At 34.4% G+C, this 23,887-nt stretch overlaps 2 protein-coding genes and 1 non-coding gene across 3 annotated transcripts; 1 reads left to right on the top strand and 2 right to left on the bottom strand.

Annotated features, from left to right (window-relative positions):
• Window positions 1–2,373: 2,373 nt before the first annotated feature.
• Window positions 2,374–2,553, bottom strand: B0H65DRAFT_420184 (uncharacterized protein; the record flags this gene model as incomplete). The annotated part of the gene is made up of 1 exon (XM_062824259.1): window positions 2,374–2,553. A coding segment is annotated over one exon (180 nt), but the record flags the coding sequence as incomplete, so codon positions are not given.
• A 19,146-nt stretch (window positions 2,554–21,699) lies between these two features.
• On the bottom strand, window positions 21,700–21,771 carry B0H65DRAFT_t80. Its single transcript has one exon. It is a non-coding gene; the product is annotated as a tRNA-Trp (tRNA).
• Window positions 21,772–22,266: 495 nt separating this feature from the next.
• B0H65DRAFT_420923 (uncharacterized protein) lies at window positions 22,267–23,707 on the top strand (the record flags this gene model as incomplete). Its single annotated transcript, XM_062824311.1, has 2 exons — window positions 22,267–22,571; window positions 22,642–23,707. The coding sequence occupies 2 exons, from the start codon at window positions 22,267–22,269 to the stop codon at window positions 23,705–23,707; spliced, it is 1,371 nt and encodes a 456-aa protein (XP_062683918.1).
• Between the last annotated feature and the right edge of the window lie 180 nt (window positions 23,708–23,887).

Here is a 23,887-nt window from a genome sequence, read left to right as displayed (position 1 = left end):
TATAGTTTTATTGAATACGATAAATTTCGTTAACGGTTAATTATATTTAAAGTTCTATTTGTAATAGGAGGGCCCTTTTTACGTTACCCGAACGAAGAGTTATACGGTATACTTCGTATTTCCGATTAATATAAAATATTCGTTAATATTCTACGTTTTTATAGTATAATTATAAATTAGTAGAGGTCTTTTTAATTAAAATATAATATTCAATATAAAGGTAAATAATGGGTGTATAATAATTAGGACGGATAATTATAAGGAATAAGAAGAATAGGATTTCGAAAAGTTTATCGATTGCGTTTAATTGGGCGGTAATTATTATTAGTACTATTACGTCGAATGGAAGGACGATTATTAGCCGACTTGGGAATTTAAGGATAATATTATTAATTGCGAGGAAATGTTTTAGCGTTTCTATTATGAATTCCCTGATAAACCTATGTTGTTAGACGTCGAGGTTATGTTGGTTGGACGAGTTCTAGTATTTACCGCCGCTTTAGAATTACTGGAACCCTTAAGACGCCGGTTTACCCGTATAGTTTAATACGAAATTGCCGCCGCCGTTATCGATATTATATAGCCGTTGCCCGATACAGTTACAGTTATAATAGGGCTAGAGAATAAGTTTACGGTATATAAAGAATAGGGATTGGAAATAGTATTTACGAAGATTACGAGACGTTTAATGGATATTTAGTCTGGGTGAGTATTAAGGATGGAATTTATAGATTATGATAAGATGTTGGAGGATTACGAGAAGAGTTTGAGATAAATGATTTGGAATATTATTACGTATATATATAAATTCGAAACTACTAGGGCTTCTTTTAAAGGGGGATAATATTATAGGGTTAATTTATAATATTCTTACACTATACTAACTGCCTCATATACTATGCCCAGAGCTGGTGCTATAGCCCAGAGCTCTATACGTACTGGCTACATGCATAGCAGTCACGTGCAGTTGCACGTGTGCGCGTGTACGGACTGGCCTGCCAGGGCTCTCGCCTATATAGCCAGTCCTCCACGCACACCTTCCTTTCCTCTCCTCCGCACAACAACGCATATCTCATCCTACCCCCAACAGTGCCTCGCCCCGTGATAATCGAATATAATACCCTATAGAATATAGGCGTAGGAAATAACTGTATAAAATAAATTAACTATAAAATCCTTTTTCTATATATCACATATAACCCAATCTAGCGTCTACCATTATACTTTATATACCGTAATAGGATATAAAATTATTAAAGGGAATTAAATTCTTATATAATCGCGAACCCCTTTTATAAAATCCCGTTTAAACTGGAATACAAATATAACGTACTCTCGATTTTAAATATCTGTATATTCTAACTCAAAGTCTTTAAAATAAGTAGGGCTATAGTATATAAGAAAGTTGACGAATATAATAAAGGGAGTATTTCCGGCTTCTAAACTACAATAATATTAATATAAAATATTAGATAAAGATAGGATAATTTATTGAATATTATACTACTACTAGTTGGCATCCTATATAATATCGATAATTGTACCAATCGGGCCATTAATTAAACCAACTTCAATCCAAAGATTTTTTATAAATATAACTTTACTACCTATTACCAAAGTAAATTTATTATACAAATTACCCGTATTAACGTAATTGACGTCTTTAGCGCTAAGGGGGTTATTGTAAACTATAATAAATATAGCCGGGTTATTCAATGCCTCTAAATGAATAAAATTATATATATTAACTATAGTATTAATCGGGTAAATTTGTAAAGTTTTATTAAAAAGTTATTATTTAGGAATTAGTAAAACGTATTTAATACGGGTTGATAATAATCTCTAATTATCGACGGTAGGGGTATTATTTCGTAATCCTTCTAATATTCGACGAAATTCAATTTAATTATTACTTTATTAATAAACAATTTACTATAATTTAATACTCTAGTCGAAATCAAAGTAATAAACTCGGCCGTTACGCTATACTAAATCTAATTTACTTTCCTTTTTCTTACACCTTCATTCTTTTATTTTATTGGGGAGTCTATCGGTATTGTCATTTCTAGCGGCTTTAAGGGGAGTATTGGGATTATTGGTAAATTGAGGGGGTTCTTAGTAAAATAGGGCCTTTTGACCGATAGGTACTAATTGGAAGAAATCCTTAAAAAGAAGGATATTAGTACTATTAGACTTTTTGCCCTAATTTTCGATAAAGGCCTAACGGAGATGGTTATCAATATAATATATAATCCTTATTCTTAATATGGACTTTTTATTAATAATAAAATACTTGAATAGCCTAAATTTATTTTACAAATTGGTTAGATTGTAGCTTTATAAATTAACTAAGTTATTAATACTAAATGGAAACTATAGAAGGGAATAAATAGTAGACCTATTAATATTAGTAGTAAATATACCGGTAGGAGTAGTACGAGTAACGGGGTCGGGAAGGTAGTTGAGGGTTACTATTTCCTTAAATTTAATAAATAGTAATCGAATAAAATGGGATTTACTAGGACTACTACAACCGTCGACTTGAATAAATAATTGTGGGGGACTTTGGCCGTCGAGAATAGCTTAATAGTGGTTAATAAACTGGTCAAATACTATACGTTACTCGGTATTGAGGGTGTTATACGTTTCCGGTATAATAGGCTCTTAGTTAGGGAGGTAATAATTATTCCGCTGGGATTTCTAGTACTTTGTAGCTAAAGGAATAAATTTTAGAATTTAGTATAGTGTTAATACTAGTTATAACTACGGTTTATATTACGATTACCTAAAACCTTACCTATCACGGGGCGAGGCACTGTTCGGTATAGGGTAAGATATGCGTTGTTGTACGAAGGGGAGGAAAGGAAGGTATGCGTGGAGGACTGGCTATATGGGCGAGAGCCCTAGCAGACCAGTCCGTGTACGCGCACATGTGCAACTGTACGTGACTGCTGTGTATGTGGCCAGTGCGTGTATGGCTCTAGGCTATAGCACCAACTCTGGGTATAGTATATAAGGTAGTTAGTATAGTATAAGAATATTATAAGCTAACCCTATAATATTATCCCCCTTTAAAAGAAGCCCTAGTAGTTTCGAATTTATATATATACGTAATAATACTCTGAATTATTCATTTTAGACTCTCTCCTTCCAATATTTTATTATAATCCACGAACTCCGACTTTAGTATTCGATTAAACTAAATATCTATTAAACGTCTTACTATCCTCGTGAATACTATCTCTAATCCCTATTCTTTATATATTGTAAATTTATTTTCTAGCCCTATCGTAATTATAACCGTATTAGGTAATAGCTAAGTAATATCGATAACGGCGGCGGTAATCTCGGTTTATTAAGCGATACGAGTAAACTGGCCTTTCGGGGGTATTAGGGGTATAGGAGCGGCGGCCAGTATTAGAGCGGTAGCCGGTACTAGAGTTCGTTCGGTTAATATAGCCTCTATATTTAGTAGTATAGGTTTATTGGGGAATTCGTTGTAGAAACGTTGGAGTATTTCGTGATAATCGATAACGTTATCCTTAAATTCCTAAGTCAGTTAGTAGTCGCCCTTCTATTCGACGTAATAATACTAATAATAGTTACCGCCGAATTGAGCATAATCGATACACCTTTTAAAATCATATTCTTCCCATTCCTTATAATTATCCGTCCTAATTATTATACGTCCATTATTTACCTTTATATTAAACGACGTATTTTAGCCGGGAAGGCCTCTACCGATTTATAATTATACTATAAATATATAGAATACCGGCGAATATTTTATATTAGTCGAGAATACGAAATATACCGTATAATTCTCCGTTTAAATAACGTAGAAGGGGCCCTCCTATTATAAATAGAATTTTAAATATAATTAACTGTTAGCGAAATTTATTATATTTAACCGGGCTATATGATTAGGATAATATTTAGGAGAGTCGATATATTTTTTATTAGCGTTATCTTCGGATTACTCCTAAGTCCGACGGATGTATTAGACGACGAAGTCCTAAGTTTATTAGAAATACTCCGCTAATTTAGATACTTTATAATACTCCTCAAATTAAGCCGGCGATAAATCCGGGGGGGGGGGGGTTATATATAGGGCTCGGTGTCTATCCGTAGGTAATAATTATAATTAGCGAAGAAGGGGGAAATGGTTATTAACGACGATATAGCGTTATTATTGATAAATTCCGCGATCGGTAATTATTTTACCTAATCCGTCTATACCTAATTAATATAAAGCTATGGGAATTATTCTATCGTTATATTAATATATTCCGTTTAAGTATTAATTTAAGGGTAGAAAGCGGACGTTAATTTACGAATAATAAATAACATTTCGTAAAAGGTAGATTAAAAACGAAACAAAATTAAATATTTTTATTAAGATACTATCCGGTAGATTATAAATCGAAAGAATTTAGTCAATAAAACGGTCTATAAGTTCCTCCGCTTTTAAAATTATTATAGGTGTATAATACCGTATCTTAATTAATCGGTCGACGATAACGGCGATATATTTAAAGCTTTAGTTAAAATAGGTATTTCTTAGTAGCGGGGTAATATAGTCGATAAATACGTCCCTCTATAGCGTTAGAGAGATAGCTACGGGCTTAAAATATCCGGCTAAACCCCGCTTTAACGATTTTATCTTTACGTAAGGGAGGTAGCCTTTATAAAAGGTCCCTACGTTATTATATATCCCCTCTTAATAAAATTCGTATTATAAGAGTTTATATATAATATTACGACCGAAAGAGCTTATATCAGGAAAATTATATTAATGGTTAATTAGGTAAAATTAGAATTCCTTATTGTAGAGGTCGATAATTACCCTATCCCGCTATTTCGTAATATTATTTACGGCGTAATATTCCGAAAAAGCGCAATAAAAAACCTTTCTAATAATTGGTAGCTACTAGCGCCGTATTTCGTCCGTTAAGTAAAAAACGAATTCTTATAAGAAAATAGATATTTTATAGTTAACGTAGATTAAATCGTTAGTAAATTTATCATTGAAGTTATTTATTCTTAATAAGTAGAGGGAAAACCCCGCTACGGGGTCCTCTATAAAAAATAACCGTTCTCGAATTACGCGGGATCTAGAGTAAAAAGAGAATTCTTATAAGAAGATAAACGTTTTATAATTAATATAAATTAAGTCGTTAGTAGATTTATTATCGAAATCGTCTATATTTAATAAGTAGAGAGAGAAATTAATAGTAGGGTCCTCCTTAGAGAAGTAGCCGTCTTCGAACTATAAAAGGTCTAAAAGCGGGCGTTTTCTAACTATAAATCGGTCGTCTTCTACATCGTCGGGGCAATCGTTTAATTTGCGATTTAGCACGTTTAGGCGAAGATTCTTAAAGCCCGGCGTATATTTAATTAAAAGATTAAACCGGGATAGGAATTAAGACTACTATATATAGCGCTAAGTAAACTATTTATTAAACGTAAAAGTCTATAGGTTCTCATAATCCATTAAACTATCGAAAGGCTATTAAATTCCTTCGAATTCTAACCTCCACTCATTTAATACCTTAATAATAGCGAGGAATTCTTGATTATAGATATTATAATTATATTTTTAGGCTATATACTTAATTAAAAAGTAAATTACTAAATATAATACGCTATTATCCCCGTATTGGGATAGGGTACTACTTATAACCTAATTTAATACGTGTATTTCAATTACCGTCTTCTTGATCTAATTGTAAATCCTCAATACGGGACCCTTAGTAAAGGTTATTTTTAATATTTCGAAAGCGGATTAATAACTATTATTCTAAATCTAAGCGGCGTCCTTCTTAATAAATTCGTAGAGTAGTATAACTATAGTAGAAAAATTTCGTATAAATTATTAATAGAAATTTACAAATCCTAAGAAAGATTGTAAAGACTTTTTAAATTTTAAGGCCGCCTACTTAATAACAGCTTTAATTTTTCCGGGTCTATTTCAATACCTCCTAGGGTAATATTTAAACCCAAATATTTTATTCGTATGATATAAAATTCGTACTTATCGATATTAACGCTAAGGCCCGTCCGAATTAGGCAATCGAAGATATCGTTAATATTATTCGTAATCTTTAACATTATTAGACTAAATAAAAATATCGTCGAAGTAAATAGTTATATAAACGTCGAAAGTATTAGATAAAATATCGTTAATATCATTCTAAAAAATATCCGGCGCGCCCTATAAATTAAATAATAAGATTAAGGATTCGAAAAGGCCGAATTACATAATAAAAATAATTTATTATTTATGGCCCTATTTAATGTAAATATAGTTAAAGGTAGCGATAATATCAAATTTAATAAAGATTCTAATTTAATAAATAGCGTCGAAGGTTTTTTTAATTAACGGTAATAAATAGTAAAACTTTAAAGTTATATTATTAATACTTTTATAATCGATGTAAATACAAATTCCGCCTCCCAATTTCTTAATGAATAAAATTAGAAAAGAGGCCTCAAATTAGGATAGCCGGATAAACCTTTTAACTAAATTATTATTAATCTATTTCTTAATAATATTTAATTCGTCGGGGTTAAACGGGCAATTTCACACTGTTAACGGGATAACTCGAAGGCGGAATTTAATTTTGAACTTATAAGAGCGTATCGGGGGTAATATCTTAACGCCCTCCTATTTAAACGTCTTAATATAATACTAGTATTAAGAAGGGAGCTTTACTTTAATTTATTCGTTGGTTTTTGGCGGTTTATCAGCTTTTTCGTAAAATTTCGTTATATTTTCGGATATAATTTTATTTAAGGATATATTATCCGTCGCAAAATACTTATCAATAATAGCTTTATAATATAAGAAATTCTCGTTCATCCTTAAAAGCAGTATTGAATTAGCAATTCTTATAGCGCAAAGGGTCTCCTTATCCCCAATTCCAATTAGACCGTCGATTTACTTGTAGAAATTACTATCGAATAAATATTTATACTTTCTTCCTCTTCTTACTAATACTTCTATTATGATTTCCTTAATTAATCCGTCGCTAATATATTTAAAATTTAGGACGCCTCCTTCTTCCTCTCTTTTATCTTTTTTTTTATCTTTTTAATATTTTCCACTATTTAAGCCCTTATCGTATAGACTATTTAGAGCTTATACTTTTCAATTACCTAATTGAAGGTTACTCCCGACAATCCCCGAATATTATTAGGGTTAATAGGATTACGGAATATACTATAAACGCGGACTGGCGTACGGTAGTCCGCGTTATTAGTATAGACACTTCTAGTTATTTAATAGGGCGCTAGAAAGAGATAGGGAGCCTAAAGCCGCTCTAATAAAATTGAAAGTATAAGAGCCTAATTAAAGCCGCTAAAGGTCCTTCTAATCAATATACCGCCTAAATAATTAATTATTTTATTTCGAAAATAATTGAAATATTAACGGGCAACTCGCCTTATAATCGCAAAAATGGAAATACAATATACGATATTAGTCTAGGGGCTATATATATAATTAAATTTAAATTCCCCTTTATTTAAAACCTTTTTATAAGAAGCCTTTTTATAAATAAAAAATAAGTAAATACCCGGCGCGTTAAATAGAAGAATAGTATAATTACCTCTAAACTTCAAAGGGGCGTGGCGTATATAATTAGGGGCGCCTTTTAGGAAGCAACCTTTCAATTTACAAGTTAAGGTAAACTATAAGGAGTCGTAGGGCTAAGAAATGCCCGGGGCATAATAAACAAATTAGGGATAGGTAAAAATAACCGGGTTATCCTTTATTAAATTATAAATTAATAAGTTAATAATTTCGTAATATAGTCCCGTCTATATTATGAATTTAGAAAAGTAAATAATGTTACTTTTAATTAGGCCTCTATTAGTAAGGTAGAGGATCTTTAGCGTTCTTAATTTATAATAAGGAAATTAATAATAATGAATGAAGCGTCTATCAATAAAACCGAAAATAATATAACTGTTATTAGTTAGGGTAAAGTAATATAATTTACGCAATCTATTAAACAAATAAATAAAGGAATTCAATAAATTAAAGTATTTATAACGGCTATTTATAAAAAATTTATATATTTCGATTATATTTAATTATATAAGGACATTTTCCTTTTCTCCACCTATTCCTATAAATTTATATTTTTAATTACAATTTAGTTTAAAGGCTATATATTTCCCTATTAACTGATAATACCGTTCTCGTTACTTTAGATAGGGCTAATGAAACCCGGTTAGTAAGCGGGGACCGGGATATTCTAATAATCCTAGGCAATTGCGGGGGCTATACTTATAATATTAATTTAATAACCTCCAACCGGGCGGTATTAGTTATACTACTATTGGCCGTAGCTGTACTAGCCCTATTAGGGGGCGGTGTTACTTCTTCTACCGCCGCTTCTACCGCTTCTATTTCCTCCGCGACCTCCGCCTTTACTGCGGGATAGGCGGACTTCCTTCCTAAAATTAATATTAGCGTAGTACGCAACCGAGAAGTAACTCTAACGGCTGTAGCGGGTATAGGCACTTATTTATATATAGTAATCGAAGACCTTTTAAAAGATTATACCGCGTAAAGTAATATTAGTAGCGAATATTTTAATAGTATCAATATTTATAGTAGTACCGCCTTAGTTAATAAACTTATTCGTAATAGAAATAAAAGTAGTCTTTAATTTATAGAAGGGATTAGCGAAGGTATTGTAATAAATACTATCTTTAAAATTCTAGGCGAAGCCCCGGATAATTTTAAACTACTTCGTATAATTATTATCGGCGGGCTAAAAGTATTAAGGAGTAAAAATAGCCCGGACCTCCTTAGTAATTTGACTACGGAAGTAATAAACCTTTATAGCGTTATTTAATTTATAGCGGTCGACGAATAAAGTAAATTAATGTTCGAAAATTTATTAGCGTACATCTTTAATTATTTTTAATTCGTCCAATTCGTAGCGAATATAGATAGTAAGGTCGATATTATCGTACTGAATATCGAATTCGGCGAAAAGGTCCATTATAATCTTCTATTTCTATTTAATGTCATTATTAAAGTAGGGGGATAGCTCAGTTGGGAAGATCTGGGCTTGGTTTACTTTGCGGTTGTTTCCGTAAGGTCGTAGGTTCGAATCCCGCTCCCCTCTCTTCCATCCGATCTTTTCTAGTTCTTAGATCGGATAGAATTCTTCCCCTACCCTAAATACGTAGTTAAACTTATAGGACTCTCCCTAATCTAAAACCCCAAGTACCCCGCCGAAAAGTAGATTCGGGTCGATTTTCCCTACTTCGAAAAGTAATTACCCCGTTCGATAGTACAATAGTTCTTCCGCCTAATTAGTATACGATTCCCTAATAATAAGTAAGGTAATACCCCTCGCCTCCGCTAACTGGGGCTTTCGGGCCGATTACGAAGAAAGTACAATAACGAAATTCGTAAGACCCTTTTACCCTCCCCCTCCCCGAAGCGGTACCTTGATGATAAAACGTATTTAATTAATAATAAGGACCGAAGGTGGGGGTAGAGGGGCTAAAAAGAATTAGAGGAAATTGGAAGGAAGGCTTAGGATTTAATAAAAATAAATATTAAATATAAAGACGCGGGAGGTTTTTCATCCGGTATCCGGCAATATACGGTTTTTCCGCCCGGCTTTGAACGACGAAGGACCGCATGCTTAAATAGGCAACTAGTTAGATTAGACAGTCAAGCGTAAATAAGATCATTATTATTATTATTATTAAAGTATTTAAAAATTATATTTAAATCCGATTTAATAACGGAAAAGGCCGCACTCTCCAAGGATTTAGCAATATATAAAAAACATTTAATTTTAGGCGTAAAATAAACGGCTTTATCGATCTAATATAGTTTAATCTTTATATATTAAGCTTAGTAACGTTTTATACGCTCTAAAGGGGTATTACCCTTAGTATTAAATAGCGGGACGTATAAACGGGACAATACCGACCGGCCGCTACTAATAACTATAATTAATATATTAGAATCGTTCGGGGGGCCGGGGTTACTAAAGACGGGGATTTAGGCCGGGTCGTAAATAAAATTAATAGTATTAATTTACTTCAATCGATTATAGAAATCGTTACTAGCTTTAATATACTTTTCGCGTTATTTTTAAAAAGCGAAATTAATATTAATTTTAAAGACGGCGAACGACTATTTTAACGCAGTGATTTCTTTATATAACTCGTTAATTTGAAATTTATATTAGAAAGCCGTAATAACTAAATTACTATTAAATCTAGCGACCTCCTTCTAAGATTCCTCCAAATCTTCCTCTGCTCTCTAAGTACAGTTACGGGCCTCGATAATATCATCGTAAACCAAACGATTCAAGGCGATAATTATATCGTAAAAAACAAAGACAATTGCAAGGGCAAAGGCGTATTCTATAATTAAAATCGAAGGAAGGCTAGTAAAGGGATTATTATTAAAATTTATAAATACTTCTATAGAATTATTATAAATCGCTTAATTTGCGGGGTTAAATATTTAAAAGAAACTCCGATTATAATAATTATAATAAAGTCATCTATAATAATTGGAATGCCCGATATTAATCGCTAAATTAATCGTAACGGTAATAATCTCTTGAGGTTACTATTTTAGAAATAGGAGGGGAAAAAGGACTAGATACCTAATTAATTAATTAACTCCTAACTCGGACCTGGGGATACTAGGGTCGAATCTTATACTTATCCCGTTAATAAGGGCCTAAATCATAAGGGGGTCGCGATAGGAAATCTACGACTACTTAAAAGCTTAATTGATTAATTTCTCCCTCAAGCGCACGTAGCGTAATAGTTAGGTACAATAAACTATTATAGGGCGAGGTACTATTAGGGGTAGGGTAAAATATACGTTATTATACGGAGGAGAGGAAAGGAAGGTATACGTAGAGGACTAGCTATATAGGCGAGAGCCCTAGCAGGTCAATCCGTACACGCGCACACGTACAGCTGCACGTAACTACTATGCATGTGGCCAGTGCGTATATGGCTCTGGGCCATAGCACCAACTCTAAGCATAGCACATAAGGCAGTCAATGCAGTGCAAGAATGTCATAGGCTAACCCTATGACATCGATTAAATTTTCGATTTTAATGTTCTACGGTTTAAAGCTAATAAAACCTATTATTATAAAACTGTAAACATTATTAGGAAATAATTCTAATAAATATAATTAAGTGAATTATTACTTCTATATTTTATATATTATAATAATATAGGTAATCCTCTAGCGTCCAATAGGGTTCGGAAATTATTATTAGGATTAAGTAATACCAGGTTTAATTCCAACGATAACGACGATAATAATACCGGTAATAGTTAACCGCCCTAGGGAGGAATATAGGGAAGAATACGGAATAAATTTCGTATTAAATTTCGTAATAATAGAATTAATAATCGACTATACGGTAAATCGCTTACTAATATTATCATTATTTAATTGTTAATTAATACCGCCAAAATTACTTCTAATAATAAACGTTATAGAAAATTGCCCAGCAATAGAATTAGTAATACTTTAAGGAAAATTAATAGTATCCTAACTAGAATAGGGAATATGAGAAGGCTTCGCAAAAGACCCCGTAAGAATATAATTAATAGATTACCGCGATTGAAAGGAGGATGAATTAATTAATAAAGTTTTCGTTCACCGGGTTTTAATATTATTCTCATTTATATAATAATAGATGATAGAAATAAAAAGTATTAAAAAAAGGAGTTCAAAAAGTAAAATATGGATAAGATTTTAGTAAAAAGAGTTTAGGATTTATAATACAAACCCTACCCTAAATCGTTAAAGAACGAATCTCCTAAACTTATTCCGAAAGATAGCCCGTAACTTACTTATATTTTAATTTCTTTACTTTACTAATATTATAAATCCTCTATAAATAAATTCCCTAATTTAATCCCCTTGGCGGTTAAATTAATATAGATGTGAGAGACGTTAGCGTAGACGGGATAAAACGTTTATAATTATATTTACGATTGTAGGGTAAAAGATAAAGAAAGAGGGATATGAATACAATTCGAATATATAACGTTTATATTTATACTAATAGCGGCGCTTTAAATATCCTTTTACGCCGCTATACTATAGGGCCCTTATAATACCCCCTTTCGGGGGTTGGCGATAGTAAATAGAAGAGGTAGAGATTATAAAGACGATTAAAACGTTATTTGGGATTATTTGGAATAATAATAAAAATCTAAACTAAAAGGTAACATTTGGTAATATTTAGTAATATTTGGTAATATTTTTATTAGTATTTTAGTTCTGGGGAATATATGGATCCATCTCTTTACAACTTAAAATATGAATTCATAAGCGCTTCACTATTTCCGCTGGATTTGGCTCCGCCTAAGGGAAGACTATTTTTATTTATTATAGTTGGGTATATATTGGGTAAGGTTATTCTAATATAAATCGGTTATATTAAATATTATAAATATAGCCGGTATATTTAGTATTTGGATATAAGTATAAAGTTTACGGTTTTCTATATTTAATATGGCCGTATGCTCCGTATAGAGTGGGAGAATTTAATAACCGAATCGAATAGCTAACGTGCCTTAGGAGTATTAGACTTAATTATTTCCTTAATTGTTTAATATTGGTTAAACCTTCGTTATTTGTATTTTTACGATTTAAGCGTACGAAAATGTCATAAGGCTAGCCTGTGACTGTTATCTGGTCGCGGCATTACTACGGTAATGGTTGCCGGGTTGATGCACGCTCTCTGATTGGCTATATTGTTATAGCCAATGCTTTGCCGCCTCAGTACCGAGGCGGCAAGTAGGTCAGTTACGTATACGTACTATAGGCTCACCGCTAGGTTATCCCTTATAAGCTACGTATATATTCTATGATTTCCTTTCTTCCCTATATAAATATATAGATTTTAATCTACCCCTAACGTTTAATATCGCTTTACCCCGTAAGAATTATTTACACTTACTATTATACTGCGAGCGTATATTATAAAGAAGAAATACGTCGTTTAGTACAATAATCGCAATACTACTAATCGCTAAGAAAAATCCCGTAGTAAGGGGAATTTATAATTTTTAATAGCAATATTATTATTACCGACGTAAGAGTTTTATTAGAAGGATAATAACCCTTATTAATATATACCTAAGAAGACGTAAACGTCCTAGACGCTCCTTAAAATATTAAATTAAAGATTTCTAGCGAGCTAGAGGGCTTTAATTAACCCCTAATAAATAAGGAAGTTTATTTTATAGCTTTGGATAGTATCCTCGCAATTTCTATTATTAAAAATCTTATTGAAATTACTATAGTTATTAATTTTATTAATATAAATATTTTTTATACTATTATTAACCTTATTGTACAAGTAATTTAACTATTCAATTACTATACCGATAATATTTTTAACTAACTTGGAGAATTTTCAAAATAGTTCTAAACGGAAGAAAAGAAGCATATAGCTCTCGAAAACGAATTTAAATAGATATTACGTATTACCAAATCAATATAATTAATCTTTTTAAAAACATAAGAATTCAATTAAATAAAACGAATTAATAATAATATAATTAACACTATTAATAATAGTAGAGAAGGTTATAATACTAATAGAGAATTAGGTACGGGAAATAAAGGTACATTAAGAAATAATTTTAAGGTTTATATAGTTAGCCTTAAAACTCTTTATATTACTGCGACTACTTTTAGAAAAGCGTTACTCTTTAACCCCAAGACTTTTATAGCTACTTAGAAGAACCTTATTTAGCGGAACGAAGCCTATATTATTTAAAAAAACCGGGTTGTAATAATCTAAACCCTCGATATTTTCCATTTTCTTAACGAACGTACTAAAATTATTGTGAGATCACGAACAACAACAACGAGAGCAAGCGTGTATACGATTGATTGAGCGTGTGTGCTATGGAGAGGAGAAGAGAGGAGAAAGACTGGCGGAAAGTCTGGAGGGCTAGAAAGAGGTGGTGCGCCCAGGGCACGGTGGGCACGGCATGTGCCTGCCGCGTGCGGGACCCACCAACAATTATTTACATTATTTATTTATTAAACCCCGAAGTAACTATATTTATGGAAAAAAAATATTTTTAACATCTTAACTAATCCCAACTAAGAAGTAGAGATAGGCGACGGGCTTCAAATTTATTAAATTCTTAAACTCCCGCTACGATAATATCGAATTAAAATTCGATACTATACGTTATTTAAACGAATTTAAATAAAGTAATCATTTTTTTATTAAATTCGAAACGGAATTTATTAAAACTACCGACCGTTACCAATTAAACGATTTTATCAAGATTTATTACTTACGTAATAAGATTTTTCCGAAGTTCCACATAATTATTATTATTTAATATATTCTATTCAAGGACGATAATTATAAGGAATAGTTAATTCTTTACCGCAACCTTATACGTAATATCGAAGAAGATGAATACTATAATAGGATTAATTACCTATAGTCTAATAAGGGTAATAATAATTCTAATTCTAACTTTAGCTCCGGTAACTCCGGTAATAGCAATAACTCTAAGGACTATATTATTAGCTAAAAGGGTAATACTATAGACCTCAACTTCGATACCGTCTATATTTCCCGTATTATCTATTCGAGCGTCATTGATTAATATATAAGAGACGGTTTATATATGAAATATAATTAGGAAAATTATATTATATACAATTATAAAAATAGTATTAATTATAATAATAAATGTCTGTAAAATAGTAATTCTTATAGTAATTATAAAAGTTTTAACCGGGGCCGCACCGGCCGGGGCAATCGAAGAAGTTATAGCAAGTAGGGTTCCGGCTCCAACTTAAAAATTAATAATTCTTTAGGCCGTCCCTCCGTTAATTAGAAAAGTTACGGCAATTTGAACCTTTATACCGCCAATGCTAACGAAAACGAGGATAAAGGTAAAAAGTATTATAACGCTAATAACGGCGCTAATTAGGGAAATATTTAAATTCTATAGATAATCGCTTATAGAAGCAAAGAAGGTCTATATAGGAGAGGTTCCGGGAATCCTACGAAAATTTAGAAACGATTATTATTAATTCGCTAAATAATTTTAATTAAAATTTATTACTCCTTTCCTTTTATTTATTATTCGGCCTATACAAAATCCCTTATATAATTCTCATTAATAACAACTATTTAACGATAACTTTCGTTAATCGTTACTCTATAAAAAAAAAGAATTTGTTACTTTCAAATCATTAATCCCTAAAAAACTTACCTTCGCCGACGGTATTATAAAAAGCCTTATTATTAAAAATTTAGCTACTAATTTCTATATTAGTTATTACTTCGAAAAGATTACATTTCTTGTTAGTTATTATAGCTTAATATATATATAATAATAATAATAGACTTATAACGGATTTACGAGCTTATATAATAATATATAAGTATAAAAATAAAATTTATATTTTTATATATAAATTCTATTTTTATGACCGGAGAAAAATTCCGGTCCGGAAGAAAGGTCCGATTTACAATAGGGATCAATCCTAAATAGAATCCGGAAGAAAACCCGTAGGAAAATCTAGACTTCGACCTTCGTAGTCGAATTCCGGCTTCAACGTCAATCGAACGAAATTATACGTAACTCCATTGGAAAGAACGGAATATAACGTTTCCGACCGTACAAATGGTTTCGTTATATAACGACTATATAGAGTAGAAGTGAAGAAAGAAGTCCGAAAGGACTTTTAAGTTCGGATTCGAATTCTAAGTTCTATAGCTAACGTATAAGAATAACCAGACTACCGTTAGAATTATCAGAAAATTACGTTTCCAAAGGTACAAACGGTTTTATCATTCGATGACTTATTAATCCAAAAAGTCTATTTAAAGAAGGCTTCCCTCGAAAAAAGGGGAAAAGAAATGTATTTTAAATACTCATCGATATCTCAACGAATCTACTACCATTCCCTATATTCTATATACCATTCTACTCCACTTTAAACGCTCTATATAGCCGTATCGACCGTACCTTTGTACCGTATCCACTCAACGATCGATACCTTCCAACAAAAGTATACCTACTCCGGCCAGGGTTTAGGTCCGATATTAAAATAATATACAATTAAAATTATACCCTACTAAAAATCGTATAAACCGTCGTTATACTCGTTTAAAGGTTTGAAAGTAAAGAATATTAACGATTCTAAATGATTCCTAGTGTTGTACAATAGTTGCAGCGATAAAAGAAGTAGTATTGAAAGTGGTATTATTAGTTATAAAGGAAGTAGGGTTAAAAAGTATTAAAGTAAAAGGTAGAGGTACCGGGAGTGCTAGATTTAATAGGAGTGCTAGATTTGATAGGAGTACAAGATTTAATAGGAGTACCAGATTTACCGGGACGACCGGGAGTACTAAAACTGCGAGATAACTATATAATTGTATATAAACTATGAAAACCCGCCCGCCCGGTCGTATCGGGTTAAATACTATGATACTACTTACAACTGTATTTTATACTATATCTCTTAGCGAAAAAATATAGGAGAATTGAACGAATTTGCTATATTTAATAGCATTTTTTATATGCTAATATACGCAATTATTAGTAAAGTATAGTAGTTTAAACGTATTGAAATATAATATAGTTTGCGTTATTATCGAGACCGTATCTTGACGATTTTCTATTTGGGCGATTTGGTGGCCCGTGCATAGGGGATTTTTCTATATTCTGGCCTATTATAGATAGAACCGCCGCGCCTTCCCCGCGTCGCTTCGATATAGGGCTCATAGCACCACGACCTTTGGTATGAATCTCCCGCCATAACACATTTGGGCCCCGGACATCGAAGCTCCTAGTGAAGGCATGGGCGCTTCAATAAAAAGTAATACCCTTTAAGAAGGTTAATAAGAACGACTACCTTTATATGGGATTGATATATCCTATAGCAATCGTTATCTTATTGGGCAAAAGCGAAAGGAAGCGCAAGCCCAGTAGGCAAGTGCCTGCCGGGAGGGGTAGGTCTATAACCTTTACTACTAGAAATCTATGTAAATACATCGATCCGGTATCATTGTACTTAGAGATTGGCCTTATGTAGGCGCCCGCGAATGGAGCGCGGTATTAGCCAGTTAGTTAATAGACTATAGTAGTCTTAGAAGCGGCTACAGTCTAATACAACGTATGTAAATAGTAATTGGCTAATCACGTGCGATAACGGTCACAAGGCTAACCCTGTAACAATATTAGCGGAAGGACAAAGCAAGTAGGTTTGGCATAAGGGCTCTACTACTCGTGCACTAGTTGTTTTATTAGTCGTGCACCAATACCCCCAGGGGTTAGGGTTCTATGTGTGTAAATATTGGGCTATGTAATTCCGTGATACAGTCTATAGTGTTTATAGTTATATAAGGCGGGCCGTGCCCGCCAGCCGCCCAGCCCAGTTGGACGTACCAAATATATAAACTTAGCGATTTTGAACTTCCACCCTTTCAAGGCTACTTCTATTACTAAATATTAACGCATTAATCGCTAATAAGATTAATCGAATTAGAAAGACCGCGCGTATAGTTAATATTATAAGTTAGCTATTTATAGCGATTTAGATTTCGTTTGACGAGGTAAACGATATCGATAGTAATAATAACGAGTTCCTTAACTTTTAAGATTTCCCTCCTAAGCCTATATGCGCGCACCTACCCGATAAACCTTCCTAACCTTCCTAACCTTCCTAATCTTCCTAGCCTTCCTAGCCTTCTTAGCCCGCCGAGCCCCCTTGTTTTCGATTTAGCGATAATAATTAGTATTACGAAGGTATAGAGTATAATATTTGGGAATTCGAGAACTTTCCTAGTAGTATTATAACTGGTAAGACTATATAAGAATATTAAAACAAGGTTAACGAATTTAGAAGAGATTAGGGTTAGATAATTATCCGGGGTAATAGTAGGAATAAAATCGTTGGCTAATATATTTAATATAAGATATTTTGTAATCGGTATAGTAAGTTACGCCCTTTTACGTTAGCGGGACTTCGGAAGCCTTCTATTCGAAAGTATAATTGTAAATAGCGTAATTACGTTAAGAAAAGTTCTAAATATAGTTGGATATTTCGAATAAATTCGAATAATGTTTATATACTTTATAATTACCTTACTTCTAATTTAGCCGCTTATTTCTAATATTGTAAAACTATAAACGACTAACGAAAAATTATCGAGACTGCGTCCCGCTATAGCGCTATCCGAACTAGGGAAATTAGTGCTATAAATAATGAGTAATTTCCGGATACCTTCTTTATAAGAAGAGATATTTATAACGTTAGGGTACGATTACGTATAGAGTTTTTCGATAGCTATAGGCCGACTACTGCCCTTATTTATAGTTTTGATAATAATAATATCTTATACTAAACTATTTATAATAATAATAATAAACGGTTTATTGTACTTCTCTAGGCATTAGAAGCTACGATAGAGAGGATTAAGCGATACCTAAAAGTACCAAGTATAAATAATACGTATTTGATTAATTGTTACCGCTTCCCCTTTATTTTATGTATATTATTAGTACGATTAACGTTAATACTGTTTATAACTTTATTCTTTATTTTATTAATAATAAACGGGAAGAAGCCTTTACTTTTTTATTATAAAGTATTAAAAACCTTTGTAACCGCTATAATATCCCTAAACCTAGTATTGTTATTACTAATTATAGTAAAGAAATAAAGGCGGCTATATTAAGAGTATTCTTTAAAGTTGGCATTTCATCCGGGTGCACCCTCCTTTGGTTAGAGGTGCCCCAACCTTTATGGGTGCCCCAATCGGGTTAGGGTTTAACGTATACGTTATTTTTTTCAACCCTTTAATACAGTTAGACAGTAATCGTACAATAACATTTCTATGTAAGACAGTACCAAGCCCAGTCAACCAGTGGGCCCCATGTGCACGACCCCCATCTTTAGACTTGGTGATTTTGAACTTCTTTAACCTTCACAACCTTCTTTCTACTCCCTCTTTACAACCAGGCCACCTTTAATCACCAGAACAGGCTAGAATCGACCGCACGTACGTAAATATTAATCGCATCAATCACTAGAACCGTTTGCTAACTTTCCTAAAGCCTCAAAACGCTGCGCGCATTGCGCACAAGACTCTAGCCAAGATGCCGCCATGGGATCCAGATGCGCCCATCGACCTTACCTATATCGAGGACACTAACAACGAATTGAAACACCATGCCAAGTATTACGAGATTCAATTTAGCACCATAGTCTTTCGTAGTGTAAATGAATGCCATAGAACTATCCCATGTGCAAAACATCGTGTACTATAGAAATCTCCATACAAAATTATGTCGCTGAACATCGCTGTCATTTTTTTCATGCACATGTAACACTATGGAATTTACCGTGTAAATGATACTTTACATCAAAATAACAGGCTAAGGATTGAAATATTGGGGCACCCATAAGGGTTGGGGCACCTTTAACTTGGATAGGGTGCACCCGGATGAAATGCCTTAAAGTTTAATAATAATTTTATATTTTCTATATTTATAAGAACGTATTATTAAATAATAAAAAGAAGTAGAAGAAAAAGAAAGACGATAATAATTTTAACGATAAAGAGTTCTTATTAGACGAGGAGGATGATAAGGAGCTCGATATTATAAATTAAATAATATTACGTAATACTTATTTAAAAGCTACTTAAACTATAGGTATTGACTCTATTATTGATAAAAAAAGTTATCCCTTATACCCTAATAGGTATATTTAAAATGTAGAAGGTTATTATATACTTAAAGATTGAAGTAGAATTTTAGGATATTTAGTAAATACTTAAGAAAGAGTTTTTAAATTAACCTTTAATTCTATGTTACTTTTAGAAGGTTTAGATGCCTACTAAATAGTAATAAATACGTTATTCTATTAGTAAATACTTTAATTTTAATATTATTATTACCTCCCCTACAAAATTGGCGAATATAAATATTAAGAGCTTTATTTTTATAGGCCGTTTAAACTTCTATAATTTAATTACTACCGTCTGAGAGATATTCATCGAATAATAGAAATTATAGGAGTACAAAGTAGCCAATAAAGAAACGAAAATTAAAAAGGACTTTATAGGGCGACTATAGATAGGAATTATAATTATAAAGGTTTGTTATAAGTATTTAGAACTCTTTGCTTACGAGTATTGATATGTCTAAGTTGCGTTCGATTGAAAGAAGAATGATTCTAGTATAGACGTTTATTATTTTAACGATAATTGTAATATTATTCAATAGTATGGTATTCCTTGCTGCTATAATATTTACGGCCTCTTCGAAATTAATCGACCCCTTCGTCTTGGTTATATTTATAAGTACTAGTATTTATAGAAGTTCTTCGATAATGATAACCTATATATTTATATTCTAAAGCCCAAAATTATTAATCGCCTTCGTAGCCGTCCTAAGAAGAATACCGCAATTATTATACTAACCGAATACGCCGTCCCCGCTACTCCTAAAAAGGCTAAGAAAATAAAGAAGGGCAAATAAAAAGAGAAGGCTATAAAGAAGGGGGGTAGAAGGCTATAAAGAAATTACCTCTATTAAAGGGTAATGCCCTATGATTGAAGTAGAGCGTACGGTACTACTTCTCTAGATAGGAATTTGTTGGAAGGTATCGATCGACGAATTCTTGGATGAAAGGAAAATCCTTTTCTAGATGAATGAAGAGGTAAAAATCACCTTCTCTTTAAAGGTTGAGAAAAAGGGTAGCCTGGTAGGCATTGACGGGCATTGGAGTATGTGTGTGTGTAGAGCGTTCAATGACGAATAGAATGGTATGTAGAATGTGGGGAATGGTAGTAGATTAGTCGAGATATCGATGAGTGTTTAAAATATATTTCTTTTTCCCTTTCTTCGAGGGAAACCCTCTTTAAATAGACTTTTTGGATTAATGAATTATCGAGTAACAAAACCGTTTATACCTTTGGAATCGTTATTTTCTGATTATTCCAACGGTAATCTAATTATTCTCATACATCAAACTATAGAGTCCGGAATTTGAATCCGAACTCAAAAGTCTTCTCAGACTTCTTTCTTCACTTCTACTCTATATAGTCGTTATATAACGAAACCGTTTGTACGGTCGGAAACGTTATGTTCCGTTCTTTCTAATGAAATTACGTATAACTTCGTTCGACTGACGTTGAGGCCGGAATTCGACTACGAAGGTCGAAGTCTAGATTTTCCTCCGGATTTTCTTCCGGATTCTATTCAGGGTTGATCCCTATTATTGGCCGGAGGTTTTCTCCGGACCGGAATTTTTCTCCGGTTATAAAAATGGTATTTATATATAAAAATATAAATTTTATTTTTATACTTATATATTATCATATAAGCCCGTAAATCCGTTATAAGTCTATTATTATTATTATTATATATATATCAAGTCTATAATAACTAACAAAAACAACACAGAAAAATGACAGGACAGGTACATTTAAATTAAAAAATTGGAAAAACTATTTAAAGTTCTCAAAACGAATTTAGTTAATACTAATTTTTTATATGAAATTTGGTAGCGTGGTAGTTGAGTTGGGCAGAGTGCGTAGTGAAGTCCCGCGCTAACGAATGTTCCAGGGCAAGAGTGTAGAGTGCTGAGCGCAAAAATAAATAGAAGCAAAAGTTTTAGCTGACCCCAACCCGATTTGAACGGATAACCTTTCGATCTGGAGTCGAACGCGCTACCGTTGCGCCATGAGGCCGAAGATGCTTCAAGTCTTCTATGTCTCACGTTAAGAGTCTAGAGAGTTTTCGATGTGTCCGACTCATCTTTACCGGTCGTCCTTATCTGCCGTCCGTTGCTGATCACGCCAAATGATACATGCAATTACACACGGAGGACGAAGAAACCCCGGAAATGGAAAGACAATGGTATGCTTGTAGCGACAGCGACCCCGACTGCTCGAATAGGACACACCCTTCTCACAGCTTCATGATAAGCCCGACGTATGCTTACTGATCTGCAGTCAGCGTCGTACACCCTCTCCGGTCCGAGGCAACTAATAAGAGCATCTTAGGAAGGACACATCGGATCTGGCGTCTCACATGTTTGCGAAGCATGACCGGCGACCCAGATTGGGTCAGCCTGCTTACCAGTATCAAACATTCTGTCGAGTATAAAGCCGGCCAACCCATCCGAGGCGGTATCTTCTGGTAGACCTCACAGTGATAAGATTCGTCGGCTTTACGATCCTGCAATGACAACCTCACATCGCTTCCGCGCCATCATTGTTGGCGGTGGTCCAATTGGACTGATGGCAGCGCATACCTTCTATCGAGCTGGCATCGATTTCGTGATCCTCGAACGCAGAAATGCCCTTGCTGTACCCGAAGCAGGAGGTGCTGGAATCGCCATCATGCCCAACACTTTGAGGCTCTTGGCTCAGCTTGGACTCCTTGAGGCGGTGGAGGCAATTGGGACGCACATGCGCCCCGGAACGGTGGTCACAAGTGACGGGCGGCCGTTTTCGACTCTTGACACAGATGGGTGGTGCAGTGAATTGTAGGTCAACGAAAGCGAGCAACCTGAGGCATTCATGGGCAGATACAGCTAATACCGACTGGTGATGTAGCCATGGAACAGGATGGGTTATGGTGCATCGACCCGAGTTGATGCAGCTGCTGTATGGTGCTCTTCCTGATGAGATCAGACAGCATCTTTTCCCCGGCAAAGAGGTAGAAACCATCGAGACGACTGAGGAGGGGGTCGTGGTCCGGTGTACCGACGGATGCGTGGAGAGAGGCAGTATTGTGGTCGGGGCGGACGGAGCCCACAGCAAGGTGCGCGATTGCATGCGTCGTATCGCACTGCAAGAGTCGTCAAATGCAGCCGTGAATGAGGAGAAGCCGTTTGTCGCGACGTACCGGTGCGTGTTCGGCCATACAGTCAGCCCGCCACCAGGAATCAACCCCGGCGATGAGTGGCATATGCATGGGAGCGGAATCTCGTCGCTCCTACTCGCCGGCTCGGAGAAGACATGGTTCATGTTCAGCCAGAGGCTGCCCAAGCCAACGCGGGAACGACGACGGTACACCAAGCAGGATATAAACAGCTTCATGGGAGAGCTTGGCCATGCCCATTGCACATCCACACTTACACTCAACGACCTTTACCAAGCGCGAACATCTTGCTATCTGACTGACCTCCATGAAGGTCTGATTCAACACTTCCACCATGACCGCATTGTCCTGGTCGGCGATGCTGTTAACAAGCAGACTTATAACACGGGCCAAGGGTGGAACACGGGAGTGCAAGACGTTGTTGTGCTCACCAACAAGCTCCGGGCATTGATGGAAAACGAAACCAATCATGATGCGCCGATCAGTAAAAGCAAGATCCAAGCCGCTTTTGGCTTATACCAACGAGACAGGTACCCGGTGGTCCAACAAGCTGTCAAGGCATCAATGATGCTCACTCGCACAGAGGCCTGGAACCACTGGTATGACTGGTTTACAGATCGCCATGTCCTGCCCCGGACTGGGGGGTTAAAACGGATCTATCGAGCGTTTCTTGTACCGGCCAACGTGAATGCACAGGTCTTGGAGTTTCTCGAGGAGAACAACAGGCCATCCGGGACCATCCCATGGCTCCATGGCACTAAGGGGGATCAATTGAAGACGTCTCCTGGTACGGATTAAGGTATTTTGACAACTTCTTTATTTGTTGCTTCGCTAGGGACCGCGTATACTAACATGTGATGAGGCGTACCCAACTTTCTTGGCGCACAGAGAGTGAGGTCCAGTTTTCTTCTGTTTTCCCAAATGGCACGTCGACATGTCAAGCGGTCGCCACCTACGTACGACCCTGGGGACCCCCCA

The sequence above is a fragment of the Neurospora tetraspora genome, assembly GCF_033439725.1.
Source record: "Neurospora tetraspora strain CBS 560.94 chromosome Unknown B0H65scaffold_2, whole genome shotgun sequence".
Taxonomy (NCBI): domain Eukaryota; kingdom Fungi; phylum Ascomycota; class Sordariomycetes; order Sordariales; family Sordariaceae; genus Neurospora; species Neurospora tetraspora.
Note: the sequence above shows the minus strand (reverse complement) of the source record. Positions and strands in the feature narration are given on the sequence as shown.